The sequence below is a fragment of the Schistocerca serialis genome, chromosome 5 (assembly GCF_023864345.2).
Source record: "Schistocerca serialis cubense isolate TAMUIC-IGC-003099 chromosome 5, iqSchSeri2.2, whole genome shotgun sequence".
Lineage (NCBI taxonomy): Eukaryota > Metazoa > Arthropoda > Insecta > Orthoptera > Acrididae > Schistocerca > Schistocerca serialis.
Window position 1 is genome coordinate 662182116 of NC_064642.1, and position 25405 is coordinate 662207520.

Consider the following 25405-nt stretch of genomic DNA (forward strand, 5'->3'; position numbering starts at 1 on the left):
TACAATAAGAATAAGCTAAATTTATCAAGGAACTCATCGCTAGAATAGAAGGAGTCACTCATGAGGAAACTCTTCAGTTTCGATTTGAAAGCGTGTGGATTACTGCTAAGATTTTTGAATTCGAGTGGCAGATTATTGAAAATCAATGCAGCAGTATACTGCACACCTTTTTGCACAAGAGTTGAGGAAGTCCGATCCAAATGCACGTTTGATTTCTGCCGAGTATTAACCTAATGAAAGCTGCTTATTCTTGGGAATAAACTAATATTGGTAACAAGAAACGACAATAAGGAATATACATATTGAGAGGCCTATGTCAGAATACCCAGACTAGTGAACAGAGGTCGACAATATGTTCTTGAACTTACTGTATCTTCTTTGACCTTTGCTCCCCATGGATTAGGCTATAACCTGTCCTGGCTTCACGTGTGACCATCGTGTCTTTGGACTTCCTTGATATCTTCTTCTCTCCGGCCTGTACGGGAGGTGGACAAATTTATGGAAACACCAATAACACATCGCATTACCATCCCTAATATCGTACAGGAAAACCGTTGCTATTCAAAGCAGCACCCAGACGTCTCAGAATGGATAAATGCAGCGACTGTATGGCATCCACGGGAATCGTATACTGTTCTTCCAGCAATAAAGTGGCAAATTCAGTTACCGATGATGGAACTGGATAGTAACCACACAACCTTCTCTCCAGAGAAGACCACAAAGTCACGATAATATTGAGATCTGGTAACGGTGGTGGCCAGGGGAGTTGCGACCATTCATCGTCGTGCCCACAAAACCAGACTTGAACTACGCGAGCTGTGAGAACGTAGGGTTACCACTGCGAAACAAACATTCTACGTTGGATGTACCAGGTCATCCAAAAGGTCACATGATCCTTGGACGTAATGTGACCTTGCACAGTAACCATGTGTCCCTTGAAATATCACAATATAGCTTCCCATCACCAAACCCTCGCTTTATTGCACTGGTGGGACGTACATTTGGTCAGAAATTGGAAACAGTGTGCAACGAGACTCGTATGACCAAATGATTTTCTTCCCAAACTCCGTAGTGCAGCTTGTGTGGTTTCGGCGCTATGTTTTCCCATTACGGGCATTTGCATTACAGACTCAGAGTACAGACTCATAGAGAAAATCAGCCATGTCCATTATTTTATAGAACGCTACTAGTTTTTCTTTTCCAGTTTTGGTTTTTAGGCGTTTATTTATTGAACTTAATGTTTCCTGGAACGTGGGTAATTTTTTTAAAAAATCCTTTTGATACCAATAACTGACTTACGTTCCTAAGTAATTAAAACCCATGACTTCTTACAATAAAGTATTACTGATTAAAATTTCGGTTCCAACAGTATAATTATGTTTGAAGCCAGAGTCTCTGTTTTAATAATAGTACTGTTAAAATTATAATCCCCATGTAACTTCCTTCTGTTGTAACCTCGACGGTGGTTACGTTATACAATAGCGCTAAATTCCTTTTTGTCCATTGCACCTCGTCTTTAGTTTTATTTGTAATAGTCTCATCATCAGCAAACAGCATCGTGTTAAGCGTAAACTTTGGTGCAATGCAAGTAACTCCCTTAATTCTAAACATCCACTCTCTAATCAGACCATGTATATAAATTGTAAACAACATACAAGATAAGCTACAACCCTACCTTTCACGTTGGTTTGTGTGTATTTTTTTACTACACCTTCCACTTCCGGGCACAATTCCACATAATTTTTCCCCGCTTATTCTGTCGAATGCCGGCCGAAGTGGCCGTGCGGTTAAAGGCGCTGCAGTCTGGAACCGCAAGACCGCTACGGTCGCAGGTTCGAATCCTGCCTCGGGCATGGATGTTTGTGATGTCCTTAGGTTAGTTAGGTTTAACTCGTTCTAAGTTCTAGGGGACTAATGACCTCAGCAGTTGAGTCCCATAGTGCTCAGAGCCATTTGAACCATTCTGTCGAATGCTTCTTCATAAACAAAAACAGCTATATGAATTTCAAAGTTTTATTCCTTTTACTTTCCTGTTTTCTGCTTAACTGTAAATGTGGCAACTGTACAGAATCGTCCCTTTCTAAAGCTATTTTGTTCTTCTAATGATAAAATGTCTGTGATGGCTCGCGCTTTTTTACTTAATGTTCTTACATATGCTTCATATCCTCTATTCGAAACACTTATTCCACTGAAAATTTCACACCTGTTTCTAGAACATTTTTTAAATGTAGGCATAATTTGACTGCGAACAGGATCTTGAAATCTTACATCTCTTAATTAAATTCAGGATTCTCTGATTTAATATTGGGCCCTCATATGTCCATAATTCTGCATTTAGTCCTTCTCCTGTAACCTTCTTAATCTTCATTTGATCCAATTTTTAATCCCTTGAACGTAAAGTGGTCTATATTTACAAAAGTAGGCTCATTGGTTTCGTCTTTCTTTTGTGGGGCTTAGTAACTCACAAATTTCTAAAATTTTATAGCCATTTTTACGCCATCATTTGTCTTTTGAGTTTTGTTCTTGTGGGGATCCACAGCCTCAATATATCATAAGAATGAGACCATACGACGGTTAGAACTTAAATAGTGGCAAATATTTATTCACAACCGATACAAAAGAGTTACATGTTTGCACCATTTACTGTTCTTCAAAGTAGTCACCAGCGTTGCGTAGAACTCGTTGCCAGAGATGTGGAAGGCGTAGTATACCGTTGTACCGTTGTATCGGTTATGAATAAATAGTTGCCTAAGTTCCGACCCTCGTAGTGTACACAGACTATGACCTACTTATTGTCTGTGGTATTAGCTGATTTAGATCGTCTGTCATTCTCAAGCAGTAATCGCGAACCTCAAACATCAGTCTCGAGCAGAAAAATGGGGAATTAGAACATCTCAGTAGCTAGGCAGAAGCTCTCCAGGACGACAAGGAGCAGGTAATGGGTCAATTTCACTAAGTTAAAATTAATCAGAGAGTACCCTCTTCTTCTGTAAATCCTGCAATAGCAAATTTAAAAACACCTTTTTCTGGCTAAAAATGCTAAACGTAAATGTATTTGTCAGTGACGTCTTAGCTTCGGCCAATCTCGGTGGTTGGCCTGACGAAACATGCCTTCATATATACAATTTGTAACTGATTTGGGTAGCTGAAGCGTATGTCACGTGCCATGAACCGTTACGTGATGCACAGTCGACTGAATAGTTAGCTGAGGTGTTGCTGAAGTGATATCGAAATCAGAACAGGATTCCTGTTAGAATATTCTTGAGTTTTAATCCTCGGAAAGTGATTAACTCCCCCCGAGCTTTCGTCAGAGATCTCCTCTGCCGTTGTCAACTACTTGACAATGTCAGAGGAGATCACTGCCGAAAGCTCGTGCGCATTTAACCACTTGACTCCGCTTGAAACCCGAGAGTATTTCATTAATGCATATCGATGCTCCTGGCAACGATGAGTCTTGCCGACTGGCGAGTCGGACGTCGGAGAGCGCCATAAATACTGTGTAAAGTGGGTTTGGCCGAGTTTACATGTGGTCAGCCGAGATAATTTTTGTCAGAGATAAAACTTAACCATCGATTGTCATCCGCCAAGGATAAAATAACTATTGATTATCATCTGTCAAGGACAAAAACTTATTTAAAGATTCTGCAAAGCCACTGTCCTTAGATCTCAGAACTTCATGGTTTCTTCCTTTCTGTTCAAATTACCACTGCCCTTAAATATTTTGTTAGATCGTTCATATAGTCATACCGAGCGAGGTAGCGCAATGGTTAGCACACTGGACTTGCATTCGGGAGGCCATCCTGATTTAAGTTTCTCGTGATTTCTCTAAATCACTTCAGGCAAATGTCGGGAGGATTCTTTTGAAACGGCACCGCCGATTTCCTTCCTTTTCTTTGTATGTCCATCCTTTTTACTGGAGTTCATGGGGACCACGGCCGTTCACAATTGTAAGAAAATGAAACATCTACAATCTGATTGTGCAGCTACTAGTTTCGGCGCTTCAGTGCGCCATATTCAGTCCTTAGTTGATGCTGAAGGTTCAGTCACGATCCATATATACTCTGCATCAGTAGCCAGCATAACTGTCTTATGCACACTCTCTGTAACTGTGATGTCAGCACTCAAAACATCAACTGTCAAGTCGGCAGTTGATGGTTGCAGTGGTGACATCTTAGTTACAGATAGTCTGCGTGAACCAATTATGTTGGTCGCTGATGCATTGTATATACGGACGAATCTAGCTTCACTCAACCTCCACAACATCCATTACTGATCAGAACAAAACTCGCATGTCATCCGTCAATATGGTTTTCGGGAACACTTTGGAATAAATCTGTGGGCTGGAATCGTGGGAAGAGTGCTTTTGGTGCCATACTTATTCCCAGACAATCTGAATGCGCCCATTTATCGTATACGTTGCCAGGCGAACCAGAAAACATTTCACTTGGTGTTCGGCGACAGCTAAGGCTGATCATTATGGTGCACCATTACACACTGGAATGAATGTGCATAACTTTTAAACAATGCGTTTCCATAGAAACAGATTGATCGAGGAGGGTCCCATGTTTTGGCCTCCACGTTCCACGGACCTTAATCAAAGAGGTTTTATCTGTGGGGACACGTAAAGAAAAAAAATTGTTGTATTCCACCAATGGATGTACACGACTTTATAGCTCATGTGCATGCCGCTTCAGCAATACTGGATGCCGCTGCGTTGCGTAGGGTCCAGCAAAGTACGATCGAACGAGTGACGAAGTGAAACTTCCTGGCAGATTAAAACTGTGTGCCAAGAAGTTTCATTTCAGCGCACACTCCGCTGCAGAGTGAAAATTTCACTCTCGAGTGACGAAGTGTTTGCAAATGCAAGGTGGTCGCTTTCAAAATCTTCTATAAAGTGAACATTGCTGGTACATGTACATACCGGCTCTGTGAAGACTAGCCTGGACGTCAAAATACAGAATGGAATTATTGTGCGTAGCATAATGTCAGTCTAGTGTAGCCTACTTGTTGTGTGTGTGTGTTTTATTGTATCTCGTCGGATACAGAAGAGGTTACTGTATTCACTGTTATTTTATGTTAGCTTCATCTGTGTCATGGACGAAACATAGTGACCGTTTACGTCTGTAAGAATTTCATGGTATGTCTTAATATTAAAATAAATGTAACAGTGACAGGGAGAAACACGCAAGATATAGCATTGTGAATGTGCGTATTCGATACAGTATAATGCTTTACCCACAAAAAGAATAGTGCAAAAGCGATTCGTACATGTCATTGACTCGTCTCACTGAGCGAAAGGAACAGTTAGTTTAGAGTTCATATTACCTGTTTTTTGGCCATGTGGCGTGCAGTTACAGCGTTGCCAGAACCTCGTTTTTTAAATCGAATTTCTATTAAACCTATTGGTGGGACTAGGTTTTGCTAGATACACTTTTGTCTTAAATTGGGATGAAGTATCGCATGCCAACCGCCAAGTACGACATTTTTTTTCTTCACGTCGTTCTTTGCTTTGCCGCAGACTTGGGGTGAAATGGGAGCTGGAAGGAGACGACATTTCAAAATAAAGTGGGTGATTTTGGCTACAAGAACGTCAGAATGGAAATGCAAAAAGATTCACAAAGTAATAACTGGGGCCGGCCGGTGTGGCCAAGCGGTTAAAGGCGCTACAGTCTGGAACCGCGTGACCGCTACGGTCGCAGGTTCGAATCCTGCCTCGGGCATGGATGTGTGTGATGTCCTTAGGTTAGTTAGGTTTAAGTAGTTCTAAGTTCTAGGGGACTGATGACCTTAGAAGTTAAGTCCCATAGTGCTCAGAGCCATTTGAACCATTTTTAATAACTGGGAACGATCCTTAGCTTAATTAAATGTAACATGCTGCACATAAGTAGAGGGAAATATCCATTAGTTTTAGATTACGTGGTTGGCGATACCTTTTTGTAAACAGTAACAATCGTAGTTTCTTATAGCAATAGGCCACAGCAACCTAAAATGAAATATCCCTTGAACTCAGCTTTGCGTTCATCTTATGCGAACGAGTTATACACATGATGGTTGCTACGCGTGACCCTAGAAAGGAGGTGGATGTGATTCTGATGACGATTGCTTACCAGATGAAGCGGGTAAACTATTATCTATGCTACAGAGCCGGCCGGAGTGGCCGTGCGGTTCTAGGCGCTACAGTCTGGAACCGAGCGACCGCTGCGGTCGCAGGTTCGAATTCTGCCTCGGGCATGGGTGTGTGTGATGTCCTTAGGTTAGTTAAGTTTAATTAGTTCTAAGTTCTAGGCGACTGATGACCTCAGAAGTTAAGTCGCATAGTGCTCAGAGCCATTTTTATGCTACAGAGTCAGCACTACTGACGACTTTAAAAGTACACTCTGTAGTTCACCCTTATCAGATCCGTTCACATGGAAAATAAAATCCCCTACTTACTAATAATAAGTCTGTAAATACAGAAAAGGAAGCATCGTTTCTGTGCACTACCTACTTAGGGCGTGGTAATAACTTTTTCAGATTTTTGCCATCTCTAGAATTACGGACATGCAGAGCTGAAAACTACCCGCTGTTGAGGGCGGATATGTCTAAATGGTCACCAAACTGGTTATAAACTGATACAGCACAGCTTACAAGTGGTACAAAGTTATATCAACAAACCAGTTTAATTCGCCCACTGTTAGTGATGTAAAACAAATAAACTCTATGGCCAATATTGTAGCACACGTACCTTGTACACAGATTAAAGTGCAACAGGATTATGTCAGCAAAACCCTCGTGTCAATTTGTACTACGTAAATAAACAGAATAGCTACGAATGTATTCCTCCAGTCTTCGAAATACAATTTTATGGCAGTAGGCCTAATGTCCTCATCTTATTTATAGTGTTATTTTGATACTGCACTAACACATGAACATGGTTGTTAAGTATTATTTTCTGATACGACAACATTTCCGCTATCTATTGTAATCGAAGAGTGAAAATGTCAAACGTCCCAACGTCTCAACGTCACAAACCCTTTACAGTGCTGTTGGGTTTCCTGTACCCTGCTGCATGTCCCAAGAGTTGTTCCAGTTGCCACATCATGGAGGAAATCGTGCAAACATTCATTACTGGTCTGTGCGTCAAGCAGTCCTTTCGTATGCAGTTCTAAGTGCCACGCGTCAATTTCTTTTATTCGCAAGATTTACGTAAGATTGTTTAGTCAGTAAAGCTATGAACACATTCCATGTAATTCTAAGGCATACAGTTGATTTTCAAAATGCTGGTGGAACAGTGTTCTCAACGCAGGTGTATAATATCTCCAAATTTAGTAAGATCAAAGTGTCTCACACTACTGCGTTTCTAATAGCTATTAAGAAATTCTCGCTCTGAAAGAGAAGAACAGATAAATGTGTCCGAAAGACCATTGCTGATCTATGTCTTGCCATACTTCATCCGAAGACGGAGCCATTTTTTCAGTTGCAGAACAGAAAGGCCAGTTGAAGATGCTGAAATTCCATTTACAATAGCACAGTGAGTTCTAGAGTAAACTTCGTAGTATCTGGTCACAAGAATCTCGTTGTGTAAGAAACAAAATACAGTGAGAGTTTTATTCACTTAAATTTTGTAATTCCCTTCTAAAAAATTTTGGTTATGACTAGTTCTTGTTGTCTACAGTTTTATTGCTTAAAATATTTCCGCAGTGTTTCTGTGATTGTAGTATCACAAGCAAAACTTATTGTCTCAGACTTAATGGCATTTTGAAACACAAATTTTAGAATGTTCGTAGTAAATCATTCCTTTGCAGATTTGTCGCATTACTTTATTGCCGTGATGAGGTGGGCAGCATAATTATGAGGTATCAGAATACCTTCTCATTTTTCTGGGTACAAATAAGTTATCGGTATTTACAAAATGAGATACATTGTTTTAAGATTCTTCTGACAAATGTGAGATTTGGAACTTACAATTGGCATCTCCATTAATCAGTTTTTCTTGCTTCCACCACTATTGGACTATTTCGTCTATGATGCCACTATAATCACATAATAGCTAAAATTTGCACAACGAGTGTAATAAAAATAATTACAGACGATAATTTGAAGTAAGGTCTTATGGAACCAAACTGCTGAGGTCATTTGTCCTTAAGCCTACACACTGCTTAATCTAACTTAAACTAATGTAGGCTATGGACAACAAACACACCCATGCCCGAAGGAGGATTCGAACCTCCGACTGGGGAAGCCCCACCGACCGTGCCAGGCGCCCTAGACCGTGCGGCTACCCCGCGCGGCAGTTACAGACGAGGATGGAAACGTTGTCATGTTAGAAATTCTGATGAACTGCTGTAACTGCGTGAAGGAAATTAAGTTCCATCTTGATGTCAGAACTGGTAACGGTTAATTTTCTCCAGTAATACAGGACTTTGCAGGGCAGTTGATAGCGGGGGAGCCCCGGGCATGTGCAACATATACTGTATACGAAACGCATTCAATAAATAATCCAATGTAATTTTTCTCCGCCAATTTCGATTGAAAAACTGAAGACTTTGTTGTGGGACATTGTGGAAATTTTCTGTTTCAGCCCCTACAGTTCCACAAGGTTCCGATACGTGGATTCGTTGTACATAGCCGCCAAAAATATCTTCCGCAACGGAGGTGTATTCCAAAGAGAGAGCTTTATTTAGACAAAACCGGAGCATTGCAGATATTCATAGCACAGAATGTGTACGAAGACTTAGCAGTGAACAAAAGCACGTTGAGCGGTAGGAAGAGCCGTCCCTCATCATCGCAACAAGGTCGCGCAAACTTGTTCCACTTCGCGCCTGCCGGCTGGCCGCGCACAGCTGTGACAGCTGCAGTGCTGGAACGTGTGGACACTCTCATTCGAGGTGATGGACGCATCACAATTAAACCTAAGGATTCACGCAAGTCCGCATACGAGACCGGAGATCACAAAACTTCATTGGACTGTTCTTCCTAGTTCATCCAACAGCACGTATCTCGCACCTCCCGGCTTCCATCTATTTGGCCCAATGAATGATGCATTCCACGGGAAGCAGTACGCGAATGATGAGAAGGTTGCTGATGTCGCAAGACGTTGGCTCTGACGTTGACCAGTAGTGGAATTCCGAATAAAACTAGCTGTTTTCATAAAAAAGTGTGCTGCATTACGTATTGAACGCCTCTCTTAGTTAAATCGTTGGGCTTTTCTCCTCAAACACCTTTTGTGAGTAGCAATGGAAATGGTGTACATGATAGAGCTGCGAGAAGCACCCTTCCCCACTAACCACAACCTGCCTTGCTGAGTGTAGCTGCGTGCTGGAGTAGTGTTCTAGTTTACCGTGACTGTTCGACGAGAGTCTGCATCGTAGTGTGTGTTTGTTTTGTTCCGACAGTGCGGGTGACCAACGTCCACCTTGAGCCACCAGAGGAGCCGCTGTCGGCCGGTCGCGTGCACAGCATAGAGTGCCGAGCCGAGGGGTCCAGGCCGTCTGCTCTTATCACCTGGTGGCTGGGGGATCGACCCTTGCCCGACACTCTCTCCTTCCAGCAGGTACGGGCCACATTCCAGCGTGTCAGTGTAGATAGTCTGACTATAATTATTTATTACCTACAATTTGATATCTCCAGTGAAAGCCCTCAACGGCCCTCAGCAGTGCCGTTGCTAGTGCGCCAAAAGGAAGCGTCAGTTCACTAGCAGTTTTTCTATACTCTGTCTACAGTAAGTTCAATCGTAAAGTAAATCAACACCCAGCAAACTCAGGGAACGGTCGTCGTGGGCAGTGAACAAACGCCTACGCCTGTTGGAAATCGGCTTCTTATTCTAGTGTGAATGACACAATAAGGAACAACAAGACACGCTGTTTTTGCCTCTCCAATTTTACCATAACTAGTTTTCTTCTGGCAAATAACAAAGCTCATCTATCACTTTCAGTGCCAAATCAAATAGCTCGAAGCACTGTGGGAATTAACATCTGAGGTCATCAGTCCCCTAGAACTTAGAACTACTTAAACCTAACTATTCTAAGGACACCATACCCGGCCATTCCTGAGGCAGGATTCGAACCTGCGACCGTAGCGGTCGCGCGATTCCAGACTGAAGCGCCTAGAACCACTCGGACACTGCAGCCGGCCTTTCAGTGCCATTTTCTAATCTAATCCCATCAGCATTGCCTGTTTTAATTCGACTTCATTCCATTATCCTTGGTTTACTTTGTTGATGCTGGTTTTATAATCTCAAGGCTGGCGATTCTATCTAACTACCCTTCCAAGTATCGGTAGAATATCACTGGCACACCTTAAACGTTTTAATTCTTCTCCCCGAACATTCATTTCCATTTCAAATTGCTCCATGGTTTCCTTTACAGCCTGTTGAATGTACAGATTGAACAGTGGATGAGCTGCACCGTTGGCACATTCTCTTCTCATTCTCAACTACCGCTTCCCGTTCACTGATAACTGCAGTCTTATTCCTCTTTTTTTTGTTTTGAGTCGTAAGTCTTCTGACTGGTTTTATGCGGCTTGCCACGAATTTCTCTCTTGTGTTAATCTTTTAACCTCGGAGTAGCACTTGCAATCTTCGTACTAAATTATCTGCTTGATTTATTCCAAACTCTGTCTTCCTCTACAGTTTTTACCCTTTACAGCTCCCTCTAGTACTATGGAAGTCAGTCACTCGCTGATGTCTTAACAGATGGCCGATCATCCTGTCACTTTTCCTTGTTAGTGTTTTCCACATATTCCTTTCCTCTCCGGTTCTGCGTGGCACCTCCTCGTTACTTACCTTACCAGTCCATCTAATTTTCAACCTTTGTCTGTTGCACCACATATCATTCGATTCTCTTCTGTTCCGGCCATCCCACAGTCCATTTTTCACTACCATGCAATGCTGCACTCGTAACGCATATCAAATTAATTCTTGTGTTTGATACCAGTAGACTTCTCTTGACCAGGGATGCCCTTTTTGCCCTTGCTAGTATGCTTTTGATGTCCTCCTTGTTCCGTCCGTCATTGGTTACTAAGCTGTCTGTTGTTGTTGTTGTTGTTGTTGTTGTGGTCTTCAGTCCTGAGACTGGTTTGATGCAGCTCTCCATGCTACTCTATCCTGTGCAAGCTTCTTCATCTCCCAGTACCTACTGCAACCTACATACTTCTGAATCTGCTTAGTGTATTCATCTCTTGGTCTCCCTCTACGATTTTTACCCTCCACGATGCCTCAAAACATGTCCTAGCAACCGATCAAACTTCTCTTCTCCCCAATCCTATTCAATACCTCCTCATTAGTTAAGTGATCTACCCACCTTATCTTCGGCATTCTTCTGTAGCACCACATTTCGAAAGCTTCTATTCTCTTCTTGTCCAAACTGGTTATCGTCCATGTTTCACTTCCATACATGGCTACACTCCATACAAATACTTTCAGAAACGACTTCCTGACACTTAAATCTATACTCGATGTTAACAAATTTCTCTTCTTCAGAAACGATTTCCTTGCCATTGCCAGTCTACATTTTATATCCTCTCTACTTCGACCATCATCAGTTATTTTACTCCCTAAATAGCAAAACTCCTTTACTACTTTAAGTGTCTCATTTCCTAATCTAATCCCCTCAGCATCACCCGATTTAATTTTACTGCATTCCATTATCCTCGTTTTGCTTTTGTTGATGTTCATCTTATATCCTCCTTTCAAGACACTGTCCATTCCGTTCAACTGCTCTTCCAAGTCCTTTGCTGTGTCTGACAGAATTACAATGTCATCGGCGAACCTCAAAGTTTTTACTTCTTCTCCATGAATTTTAATACCTACTCCAAATTTTTCTTTTGTTTCCTTTACCGCTTGCTCAATATGCAGATTGAATAACATCGGGGAGAGGCTACAACCCTGTCTCACTCCCTTCCCAACCACTGCTTCCCTTTCATGCCCCTCGACTCTTATAACTGCCATCTGGTTTCTGTACAAATTGTAAATAGCCCTTCGCTCCCTGTATTTTACCCCTGCCACCTTCAGAATTTGAAAGAGAGTATTCCAGTTAACGTTGTCAAAACCTTTCTCTAAGTGTACAAATGCTAGAAACGTAGGTTTGCCTTTTCTTAATCTTTCTTCTAAGATAAGTCTAGGTAGAAGAATTCCTTAACTCCATCTACTTCGTGACCATCAGTCCTGACGTTAAGTTACTCGTTGTTCTCATTTCTGCTACTTGTCATTACTTTTTCTTTCTTCGATTTACTGTCAATCGATATTCTGTACTCATTAGACTATCCATGTCATTCAGCAGATCATGTAATTCTTCTTCACATTCACACGGGATAGCAGTGTCATCAGTGAATCGCATCAGTGATGTCCCTTCTCCTTGAATTTTATTTCCATCAATGCTTCTTTGATGTATAGATTGAACAGTAGGCATGAAAGACTACATCCCTGTCTTACACCGTTTTCCATGCAAGCGGTTCGTTCTTGGTGGTCCGCTCTTACTATTCCCTCTAGGTTTTTGTACATTTTGTATATTACCCGTCTCTTCCTATAGCTGAAGCCTATTTCTCACAGAATTTCGAACATCTTGCACCATTTTACATTGTCGAACGCATTTTCTAGGTCGAGAAATCTTATAAACCTGTCTTTACATTTTGTTATCCTTGCTTCCATTACCAACCCCAACGTTAGAATTGTCTCTCTGGTGCCTTTACCTTTCCTAAAGCCAAACTGATCGTCATCTAACATCCTCAATTTTCTTTTCATTTCTTGTGTGTATTATTCTTGCCGGTAGCTTGGATGCATGATCTGTTAAGCTGATTGTGCGTTAATTCTCGCACTTGTCAGCTCATGCGTTCTTCGGAATTGTGTGGATGATATTTTTCCGAAAGTCAGACGGTATACTGCCAGACTCATACATTCTACCCACCAACGTGAATAGGCTATTTGTTGCCACTTTCCCTAACGATTTTATAAATTCTAATGGAATGTTATCGATCCCTTCTCCGTTATTTGATCTTAAGTCCACCAAAGCTCTCTTAAATTCTGATTCTAATACTGGATCCCCTATCTCTTCTAAATCGACTCCTTTTCCTTCTTCTATCACATCAGACAAATCTTCACCCTCATAGAGGCCTTGAATGAACTATTTCCACCTATCCGCCCTCTCCACTGCATTTAGCAATGGAATTCCGGTTGCACTCTTAATGTTACCACCCTTTCTTTACTGAACGTTGTTTTGACTTTCCTATACGCTGACTCAGACCTTCTGACTGTTGTAACCCTTCAGGCTTTCCCGGCGATCTAATGACATCTTGGGTTGTCGGGTGTTCTGCCGGATATCAGCGTCGTACTTGCACGATATTTCGGTCACGTAGCTCGTGACCTTCATCAGGTGCAACCTGAGAATGGTCGCACCTGATGAAGGTCACGAGCTGCGTGACCGAAATATCGTGCAAGTACGACGCTGATATCCGGCAGAACACCCGACAACCCAAGATGTCTTCTGACTGTTATTTCTTTTTCGATTTCTTCATTTTTCATACAGCCTTTTTTCTTACCTTCCCTGCACTTCATATTTATTTCATTCCTCAACGACTTCTCTCTGTATTCCTGAATTTGCCTGAACATGTTAGTACTTTCGTCTTTCATCGATCAGCTGAAATATATCTTCTATTACCCGTGGTTCTTCGCATTTACCTTATTTGTACCAATGTTTTCCCTTCCAGCTTCTGTGATTTCCCTTTTTAGAGACGTCCATTCCTCTTTAACTGTTCTGCCTAGTGGACTATTCTTTATTGCTGTGTCTATAGCCTTAGAGAATTTCAAGCGTATCTGGTCTTTCATTAGTACTTCCGTATCTCACTTCTCTGGACATCGATTCTGCCTGACTCATCTCTTAAGTTTCAGCCTACTCTTCACACTACTACATTGTGATCTGAATCTATATCTGCTCCTAGGTACACGTTACATTCGAATATCTGAATTCGGAATCTCTGTCTGACCATGATATAATCTAATTGAAATCTTTCTATCTCACCCGGCCTTTTCCAAGTATACCTCCTCCTCCGGTGATTCTTGAATAGAGTATTCGCTATTACTAGCTGAAATTTATTACAGCAGTCAATTAGCCTTTGTCTTCTCCTATTCTTTGTCCCAAGCCCATGTTCTTCTGTATCCTTTTCTTCTACCCCTTCCCCTACAACTGTTTTCCAGTCCCCCATGACTATTTTCAACTCCTTTCGTGTATTGTATTGCCCTTTCAATATCGTCATATACTTTCTCTATCTCTTCGTCTTCAGCTTGCGACGTCGGCATGTATATCCGAACTATTGTTGTCGCTGTTGGTTTACTTTATATTCTGATAAGAATAAACCACCACAGAACTGTTGACAGTAACACACTCTCTGACCTATCATCCTATTCATAATTAATCCTTCTCCCATTATACCATTTTCTGCTGCTGTTGATATTACCCTATACTCATCTGCAAGGAATCCTTGTTTTCTTTCAGTTTCACTATCTGACCTCTACTGCATCAAGATTGATCCTTTGCAGTTCCCTTTTCAGATTTCTAGCTACCCCATCACTTTGAAACTTCTGAGATACGCCGACTATTAGAACGTCATCCTTTCGTTGGTTATTCAATCTTTTTCTCGTGGTAACCCCCTCCTTGACAATACCCTCCCGGAGATCCGAATGGGGGACTAATCCGGAATCTTTTGCCAATGGAGACATCATCATGACACTATTTTCAATTACAGACCACATGTCCTGTGGATTCACGTTATATATCATTAATGCCGTGGTTTCCATTGCCTTCTGCATCCTCATGCCGTTGATCACTGCTGAGTCTTCTGCCGTTAGGGGAAGTTTCCCACCCCAAGGGCAAGACAGTGCCCCATACCTGACAAGACCGTTGGCAGAATGAGTGTGACTTCTTAATGTCCGATGTCTTCGGCCGCCAGTGCTGAATACTAATCAAAATTTAAGCGGTGGTGGGTATCGAACGCGGGACCGACGATGTTTTTATTATGAATCAAAGATGCTACCTCTACACCAATGCTCACAGCTTATCTCCTTTATTAATTGTGAATAACCTTTGGCTTCCTGTATTTTATCCTTACTACCATAAAAATTTCAGACAATCCAATAAATATTGTAAAACGTTTTCTCTAAATCTCCAACGGCTACAAACGTAAATTTGCCTGTCGCCAACCTATCTTCTATGATAAGTAGCATGGTCATTATTGCCTCATGTGTTCCCATATCTCTCCGGGACCGAAAGTGATGTTCCTTGAGGTCGGCTTCAAGCAGTTATTCCGCGGTCCTTTAGTAAGACATCTAACCATCCGTGATCATGTTCTACGTGCCGGAAACTCGCCATACACAGCCAATGCTCTTACCTATAGAAGAATGCCGGCACGTCTCCTGAGCCGCCAGAACAGGTTCAATTTTGCCAACCTCCTTCTCTTACTTTCAAAACTGCAAGGAAGCTCTCCTGTAAATCTTTCTGGACTTGCGCTCCTAGAAGGAATTATATTGCCGAGAAATGGGTTAAGATCGCTACAGATCCTACAATTTGTCAGAAACGTGTAAAGGACGCGACATGAGGGCCATTGTGACACGCATCAGATAAATATCTTTTTTATAAAAGATTATCCATCTTATAAATTTTGGTAATAGCTGTTAACAAATATCTCTTTCCTACAAACACATTTCTTGCTACTGACGGTCTGAATTTTATACACACTCTACTCGGCCGTCGTCATTATGTTGCTGCCCAACTCATATACTGCTTTTAATTTATCTTTTCCTAATCTTATTCCGTCATCATCACCTTATTTAATTCGACTACATTTCGTTACACTTGTTTCAGCTTTGTTAATATTCAGTTTAGAATCTCTTCTCATGACACTCTCATTTCCCAGATATTCTGCCGACTCTGACATAATTTCCGTGCCCACGGCGAACATCCAAGTTCTTATTTCTTCACCCTGAACCATAATTTGTTCTCCAAAATAAACACGGGAATGGGCTACAAGGTTGCCTCACTTCCTACTTGACTACCACTTACCTTTCGTGCCTTTCGGCTTTTAAAACTGCGGTATGCTTTACGGAAGAGCTATAGACCCATTCGCTCCATTTATTTTATCCCGGATACCTTCCGAATTCCGAATACGATTTTTTAGTCAACACTGTTACAAGCTTCTGCTGGTTTCCTCCACGTGTACAAACTTCTTTCATAATTCGTATGTGAGATGTTTGTAAGGATTACATTGGGATATGTGTAAGACACTACCAGGCTTTTTCTCCATTGATTTCCTTCGCCGAGACGATTTCTCCTACTGTTTCCTCTTCTCTTGCTTGTCCTAATATTAAATGTCGTTCCTCCATTACAATTAAATTTGCGTCTATCTTAACGATCTGAATATAATGACTTCATTTCGTCTTACATAATTTGAGACTTCTCATACCTGCGAAGCTAGTAGGAATACAAAAGTGTTATACTATGGTGGATGTCTACCGTCGCTGTGGTATTGAGTTCGTTACGCTATCCATAGTACCCTTATGGCACTGAAAACTTAGAGGAGCCGTTTGTTAGCAGTGATTGTTATTTATTGGAAGATTTTGATGATAATGATGATGATAAAGGTAATGATGGTGGCGAGAAACAAACATTTTCTGCGATAATAATAACAAGAAAGATGTTCGAATCAAAACTAAAGGAGACCTTTGAATAACAACATTTAACATGTGGCACAACATATAAATAGTTGAATCAATGGAATTCAGGTGCACATCATCCGATGTAACTTCTGAAGAGAGAACATTTGACCAAATCCTGTCGCTACGGTACTCTAAATTCATACATACCTTTAGTTATCCGTACAATAGGTGCCAGCCTAACCTCTACAAAGTGTGCTGTCCGAATGCAGCAACTATAAATTTTTCAACTGGAGACGCACGGTAATCGATTGTCTTCAAAATAATTATGTATCCGGCACAGTCACATTGATTTCAATACAATTACCGAAAACTGCAACCACGCACGTTTTAAAAATTAGTTTATTCCATTAACTTGTTTTCCAAACTTTCCAGGGTCATCTTCAGACGGACCGGATTTCCATCTGTGATTTCCATATCGTGACGGGTACTGCCTTGCGACAGCATTGGTGCCTTTGTAATTGATATCCACGTGGCAGTTTCCATTGTGATTGACAACTAGCCACAGGTCACTCACTTTTCATGGGAAGACAAATACACACCCACTGCCGAGATAGATTTACAGTTTCAAAGGAAATGGTGGGTTTCGGCGGCATTGGCAATCCTCACCACTGTCGGTGTGTTTTCCGCAGAGATGAGACTAAACCAGGACATGTGTTTTAAGGTTTGAGGACAGCTGATGGCGGTCGAACCTGAGTGTTTCAAGTTATTACGATTGTATCGAACAATAGATTACATTTGTAAGTTTGCAGGGTGAAAATTATTTGTTCACAGGACTGTTATTGTCAGCAGTGTCAGCTGACTTTGATAGAAACCGCTAGAATTTAGAAGAAACGTCTGATTGTAAAAGGACTCTGTGAAAGTACTCCCTGGCAGTACTGCTTTCGACGGTTCTATAGGCAGTGGGACGCTTTCCTCAGCAGACGCGCACTTCAGCTATCTGCAGGTTGCCCGCTCGCTGTCTTCCCTCCCTTTATCCCTTAGCGCAGACACACGAACAAAGCCCGTATTTCGACAGAAAAGCACGCGGCCCACTTCTCAACTAAAAGCTTCCTTTTGAGGCAGAGCCAGAAGAGGCGCACAGAAGGCGATCAGACAGTGCCGTAGCAGCTGCACACGGAGTGACCGTGTCCCTTCCTCACTTTGCGTTTTCAACTTCTCTTGCCGATGCTACAAAAGTTTCAATTCTACGTCCCTTATTAAAAAGTGTATTACTGCAAACGGATTCATAAAATAATAACAAGGATCTTCAAGACGCAATACTAAACGAGTTCTTTCACCGTAATAGCTCGTCCTTCAGTCTCTCCGGACACTGGTTGCTACTAAGTCACTTGATAAAGTTTTCCGCCGCTGGGTTACACTGTATTAGAATTAATATTCCAATTACAAGGTATTCCACGAATACACTATTACGTAACTCGACGTAAATTTGCAAATACTATGTGATTAACTCTTGTAAAAACTGCAAAAAGTTTATAGGCAGCGGTAACAGAGGTTGCAAACACTTGTTACATGTTATTTCTAATGGACAGTGCAATGTGAGTCAATACAGATCATTGAGACTATTTCTGAGTCCTGGAACTTTCTCTGGTCGTTACAAGGACTATCTGTGAAAATTACGTGCTGTCTTCTTTGATTTATCTTAGCTGCGCAAACAAAAAAAATGTGATTTACATGTAACTGATTACAGCCATTTTCCCAGCAAGCTCTAATGAAAAGACTTCTGACTAAATTTATGAGGCGAAAAGTTACCATTTGCAAGTGCGAAAATTAAGGGGCTACAAAGATATAAATCTTAGAGTAAGTGGTCGTCGTCAAGACTCAACCGTTGAATACACGTTTTTGTATTTTCTGAAACGGTCCTGAACTTTACCTAAGCGCAAAACCATTAATTTCTTAGCAACAAAACTAGATTTTGTCTGAAAATTAGGAGCGTGTGCTGGCTGCACTGCTACGTTTACACTGTCCAGGCACGTTAATGTCACCACCTGTTGAGGCTTGCATAGTCATCGGAACGTTGCGAGATGTGGTCGAAGAGAGTCAGTGAGGCACTGGAAGGTATTGAACGGGGTGATGAGCCAGTGCCGTGGACTGCAGACTTCGGTTCCTAGGTTGAGGATCCACGGTGCGTACAGCCCGATCGACCTGGTCCCAGAGATAGATTGTCGATTGGGTTCAAATGCGGAATGTTTGGTGGCCAGAGGAGTACGGTAAACCTACCCTTCACAAAGTGAAGAGACTGCCCAGAAATACAATCTAAAAAAATAAAAAAGGCTCCACGATGCAGTTATGCTAATGGAACAGTAATCGATAGTGTGATGCACATATCCAGATAAAAAAATTGATTACAATTTCAGGAAAGTTGGGTGATTTACTCAGGAGACCGAGCGTTACAAACAAACTAAGTCAATAACGTGTCGGTTCACATCTAGATCCTGTGCAGCAGGTTTTCTGCTTGCCATTGATTGACAGGTTGCGGGATGTTCTCCTGAGGAATGTGGTGCCAAATTCTGTCCAACTGGTGCATTAAATCGTCAAAAATCCGGAGTTGGTTGGAGGGACCTGCCAATGATATTCAAAACGTTCTTATTTGGAGAGAGATCTGGCGACCTTGCTGGCTAAGAGAGGGTTCGGAAAGAGTCTCATTGCGTTCTGGTGGACATTATCTTGCTGAAATATAATCCCAGGATGACTTGCCATGAAGAGCAATAAAACGGGAAATAGAATGTAGTCGAAGTACCGCTGTTTATTAATGGTGCGGCATATGACAACCAAAGTGGTCCTGCTGTCAAATGAAATGGCACCCAGACCACCATTCCTGGATGTCGGGCTGTATGAGGGGGAACAGTCGCGTTGGAATCACACCGATGTCTGGGGCATCCCCAATCACGTATTTGGCCTGGAATGCAGTTGACTGGAGCAGAATTGTCTTCAGTGATAAGTCCTGCTACGAACTGAGCCCCGATGACCAGTGAAGACGTTTCTGGAGACTCCCGGATGATGGTGGTTGGTTGGGTTGTTGTGGGTGAGGAGACCAGACAGCGAGGTCATCGGTCTCATCGGTTTAGGGAAGGACGGGGAAGGAAGTCAGCTGTGCCCTTTCAAAGAAACCTTCCCGGCATTTGCCTTGAGTGATTTAGGGAAATCACGGATGATGGTGGGACACTAGACTGTCTCTCACCATATGGCCAGACAACGAGAAGTAGCGGTCTGAGATGCCATTTCTTTTCATAGCGGCACGACTGTGGTTGTCATCCTCGGCACCCTTACAGCACACCTATTCGTCGGCGATATTCTACGCTCTGTTTTGTCGCCTTCATGGCTAGCCGTCCTGGGATTAGATTTCAGCAAAATAATATCCGCTTGCACACAGCGACAGTTTCTGGTACTTGTCTTCCTTCTTTCCAAACCCTACCTTGACCAGCCATGTCACCGGATCTCTCCCCAACTGAGAATGTCTGGAACATCACGCTCAGGCCACTCCAATCGGTCCGGGAGTTTTACGATCCAATGTGCCAATTGGACGGAATTCGGCACGACGTCCCTGAGGAGGACATTCCACAACTCTGTCAACTCAATCAGTTGATTGTTTGAATAAGGGTCAAAGGTATCCAAAGCGTTACTGACTTGCTTAGTTGATAAAGCTCCGTCTCTTGAGCAAATCCTACAATTTTTCTGAAGTTGTACTCACTTGTTTCTCTGGGCGTGCACATCATATCTACCGATTTCCGTCCCATTTGCATAATTCCTTCTTGTTTTTTCTTTATTTTTGTCTTCGAATGTATTCTTGTGCAGTCTCTTCTCCTAACGGTTTCTCAAAGATTCTGTGCTGCCGCTGTGTGAACCATTCGTTACTATTCAGAAAATTAAGGAGAATAAAGCCCGTTCCGTCCCATAGATCAGTCATCACTGGAAGATACCAACTGGTTATTCGTTACTTGTAACCATTATGAAGCTCACGTGTAAAACTGAAATGAATTTAAAGTTACAATTTTCTCAAAATGAGTGTTCCGGAAACGGAATATATGAAATATGACTGTTGTGGTGTAATTCTTCATAAGGCTATTTAACATCTAATCCAAAACCGTAAAATTGTTAATGCCAAAAGAAACCAAAGTTACTGCTATGTGACAAATTCAAACGATTACAGAAGCACAACTCTGACAATATGTATTTCTATAAATATGAGAGAATTCATCTACATACTATCATGAACAAGTTATTGAGCGCCGCAAAAGTGAATGCATCTTCACGAACGTGGCGCTTTACGGGAACGAAACCTGGTTGCTCAACCACCTTTCCGTTCCCATTTGAATCTGTTCTCACTACTCGACTCACCTGCAAAAACGGTTTTATTAGTACCATCGACTCCCAGTTGAAATAAAGAGTAGTGCCATGCATGCCTTTTGAACTGGGATGTGTAATGAAGACTTCAGTTCTGTCACGCAGTAAGACGCATTATAATGCCCTATAGTCAATTTCAGATCTTATAATTAAATGGAAACCCAAAGCATACAGCCATTTAAAATGCTTGAACAGGGATAAGCTTCGCGAATGAATGACCAACAGGGTTGTTAAGAAGTGATTTAGCTGATATCGACAGATTTTACGCAATTCAATACATTCAGTAGTTCCTCTAGGGCTCGTAGACAGTGTAATTTTGGAAAACAAATTTTGACTCATTGAGAACAATAACGAACAGTAAAGACAAACGTTGACAACAAAATCTTAACACCACCAGGACTCGTGGATTTGAATGAGCTCGCAGTCACCCAAACACTGGTAAAACCATAATGAGACTTTCACTCTGCAGTGGAGTGTGCGCTGATATGAAACTTCCTGGCAGATTAAAACTGTGTGCCCGACCGAGCCTCGAACTCGGGACCTTTGCCTTTCGCGGGCAAGTGCTCTACCAACTGAGCTACCGAAGCACGACTCACGCCCGGTTTTAATCTGCCAGGAAGTTTCATATCAGCGCACACTCCGCTGCAGAGTGAAAGTCTCATTCTGGAAACATCCCCCAGGCTGTGGCTAAGCCATGTCTCCGCAATATCCTTTCTTTCAGGAGTGCTAGTTCTGCAAGGTTCGCAGGAGAGCTTCTGTAAAGTTTGGAAGGTAGGAGACGAGGTACTGGCAGAAGTAAAGCTGTGAGTACCTGGCGTGAGTCGTGCTTCGGTAGCTCAGTTGGTAGAGCACTTGCCCGCGAAAGGCAAAGGTCCCGAGTTCGAGTCTCGGTCGGGCACACAGTTTTAATCTGCCAGGAAGTTTCACTGGTAAAACCACCGAAATTCTCAACGATTGATTTGTTATTCTGAGACAAACCTACGCTTGGTTAGGAAAAGTATACATTCTACATAACAAATCATTTCACACAAGTTACAAGCACGCTTTCGGACTCTACATACAAACGTGACCCGAAAGGCCGTGCGTTGGTAGTGTCTCAGTGGCTGGAAGTCAGGAGCAAAAAGCTGTGGTCAATGAAACCCCTAGTGCAGTGGTCGTCAAATTGCGGCTCAAGGGATGTATGTAAGTCGAATCAAGTGTTGGCCGCATTTCTCAGCCGTATTTTATAATAATGTGTTTCTAGCAACTAACAGTGGGATCCCAGAACCTCAAGTGATGTTAGGAGCTTCTTAAAGGAATATTTTTGTTGCTTAGTAACATGCAAAGATACTTAGAGACACAGAAATATTATAAGATGTGCTTAATTTAATTTGACTTTGGGGAATTCGGTCGTCAGCTAGGTAAAGGTTTCCACTTACGGCAGGGGCAGAGTCGTGTGTAGCGCGACCACTGCGGTGTTAACAGTAGCGAGAGGGGTAATATTTTACTGTTTTCCTTCCAGTGCTGCCAGTTACTCAGCGTGGGCAACTGGCATCGATCATCTACTATTGTATAAATGCTTAAACGGAAGTAACATGTATTCGCGTCTGTGCAGTATAAAGAAGGCCATCTTCAAATGTGGTACATGTATGGCGCAAGTAATATGACATTAAGTGAAGGCTGTTGTTATAAAGTGCAACGAGTAAAAGTAGAATATCAAAAATATTTTGTAAATATTTGTGGTCGTGTCTCATATTGGAATTACTGTTATTAATTAAAACAACGCTCTAATATATGTACTGTAACTTATCACTGAATAGTAAGATCGGTCTGGGAAGGTGAGGTAACGTGCCAAGAACAGGTAAAGTGGCCGTTGCACTTTTTTTTCTTTTTTTTTCCCCTGAACAGTGTTGCTGCCTGCCGAGAACTGGTTACACTAGTTCTGATATACACTGCCAGCGTTGTCAGTGAGAGTGATAGAGGAGGTTTCTTCAGTTATTTCTTAGAAAAAAAACGTTTTTGTTAGCACACTCGACTCGCATTCGGGAGGATGACGGTTCAATCTCACGTCCGGTCATCCAGATTTAGGTTTTCCGTGATTTCCCTAAATCGCTCCAGGCAAATGCTGGGATGATTCCTTTGAAAGGGCACGGCCGACTTCCTTCCCAGTCCTTCCCTAATTTGATGAGACTGATGACATCGCTGTTTGGTCTCTTCTTCCAAACAATCCAATCCAATCCAAACGTTTTTGTTTATCGGCCGCTTGATATAAATCATTGATATTATTCTCTTTAAGTCACTTGTATAAGGAGTAGTAAGTTTACGATATCTGTGTCTAAACAGTGGCTTTTCGTGGCTTTTGGTCTACAAATGTAGGTCCTTGTCCTTTATTTCAGTCTTATTGTTTCTTCTGCGCGTCACTGTTGCCAATATGGTGTGCGTTCGGAAAAGTGGCCACACTGCTCGTCAGGAAAGTAAATATTTTAATGCGATCAAGACTGTTTTAAATCCATTTAGAAAGTAACTCCAATAAGAGTAAGTTACTTCCAAAAAACACGCATAACACAACATATAAAACTGACTTTCAAACCCTCTTACTTACAAAACTATCTTCTATCCCTTTGTGACAAATTCAAATTTGAATTAATTATATTATTTAAAATCATCTCTGTTCTTCCTTATTTGGCCTAATGTAGAAGTCCGATTGAAATCGGTTTGCTGGAGCCACCTAGTATTGTCTCAGATACTAGGAACAAGCGATGTGAGGCAGTGGTTACCACAATGGACTCCTATTCTAGAGGACGACGGTTCAAACCTGCTTCCGGCCATCCAGGTTTAGGTTTTCCGTCATTTCCCCAGATGGCTCCAGGCAAATTCCGGGATGGTTGCTTTGGAAGCGCCGATTTCCGTCCCCATCTTTGACAAAATTCGAGCTTGCGCTCCATCTCTAATGACCTCGATGTGGACAGGATGTTAAACCCAATCTTTCTTCCTTTCTTCAGACACTATGGTGCGAAGATGCTTAGAAAACGAGCTCGGAAATCAGAAACACAAATATGAGACCTGTTGCGATGGCATGGGACCAAAGAACCCGCTTAGGTACGAAAAATTGATCCATCGGTAAGCCTTCAGAAAAATGCCCTTAGTTTCTATATATGATTTTGCTTTTTGACTTCAAAATAACTGGTGTGATACTTTATAACACAAAGATTCAAAATGTTTAAGTGGTAAGCCTCTATCAACAACAATGATTCAGTGAAAATTGAATTTCTTTTCGAGTGGCCACTGTTCTCCCCAACCCCCTCCCCACGCTTGAGTGCGTCCCGAGATGTCGCACTACAGCGCCAGTATTGGCTCTTAAGCTAAGAAATTTTGACAAACACTACTTTATTGCGACTGTGGCTTACCTCCTCCTGACCACGGCGAGCCGAGGATGTAACATTTACAAGACTAAGAGTGGTACATTTGCACATGACTATCTCTTACCGCGGGAGGACTTACCAGTGTGTCAAAGATGTGGAACACGGATGTCGACACAAATTTTAACTGTTTTCTATGACGACCTGAGAGTAGACCTAGGTTTATAATGGATCTGCTCGCTATTTCAAACGACGAAACGAGTGTGGCAAATATTTTAAGGTTTAGTGTTGCCAGAGTTCCTTCTCAAAGTAATATGTTGGAGAGTGGCTGGGTCACACATCGTTTCTAAGTTGTCGAGCAGCCACAGTAATATGGCACCCTATGAATATCTCTACTCGTATTTTATAAATGTCATAAACTGCAGTTATTCTGCTTAGTTTTATCTGTATTTTATGGATTGCCTTTTATGATTTTCACTATACCAGTGTGGTAGTTCAGAATTCATAACTGTTGACACAGCTCGATGTTTGAATATATTATTGTTTTAATAGATTTCAACCACCATCATCTACATTTATTTCATGCAAGAGGGCTGGTGACCTCGCCATATAGACCCAACGAACCGACCAAGCGGACTCTGAGTGGAAAGTTGCCTAAAAGCCACAGAACGCAAAAAATCCGCTCCTCTCCAAGATGGTTTAGAGAAGTTCCTAGAAACAATGTGAATACACCACTAGTACATATATGCAATGCAGTATCCACAGGTACGGAGAAAAAGACCACATGAATGCTCGCTAAGCAACTCGCTTAGGACTCCTACGTTAAGCAAGTGACGCAACTATAGAAGGTAAGAAATAACGTAAGATTAAATAGGCCATCGTTTCACAATGCGTACTTTAGGCAACAGCTGAAATAATTCATTTGGCTAAAAGCAGTCTGTTTTTTAGAAAGAAAACAGGGTTTAGAATTTGCACACTAAATACGTAATTTCTATTGGCGGTATAAGTGTGCCTTTACATTTCTTATGGCTTGGAGTTGAAACGA

The 25405-nt window shown here is 41.9% G+C and overlaps 1 protein-coding gene across 1 annotated transcript in view; it reads left to right on the forward strand.

Moving 5' to 3' along the window:
- Nucleotides 1-25405, forward strand: part of LOC126482162 (nephrin-like) — a 180578-nt gene that overhangs the window by 92995 nt on the left and 62178 nt on the right. Inside the window, exon 7 of the mRNA XM_050106139.1 lies at nt 9375-9532. Within this exon, the coding sequence (XP_049962096.1) occupies nt 9375-9532 (158 nt within the window). The remainder of the gene's footprint in view (nt 1-9374; nt 9533-25405) is intronic.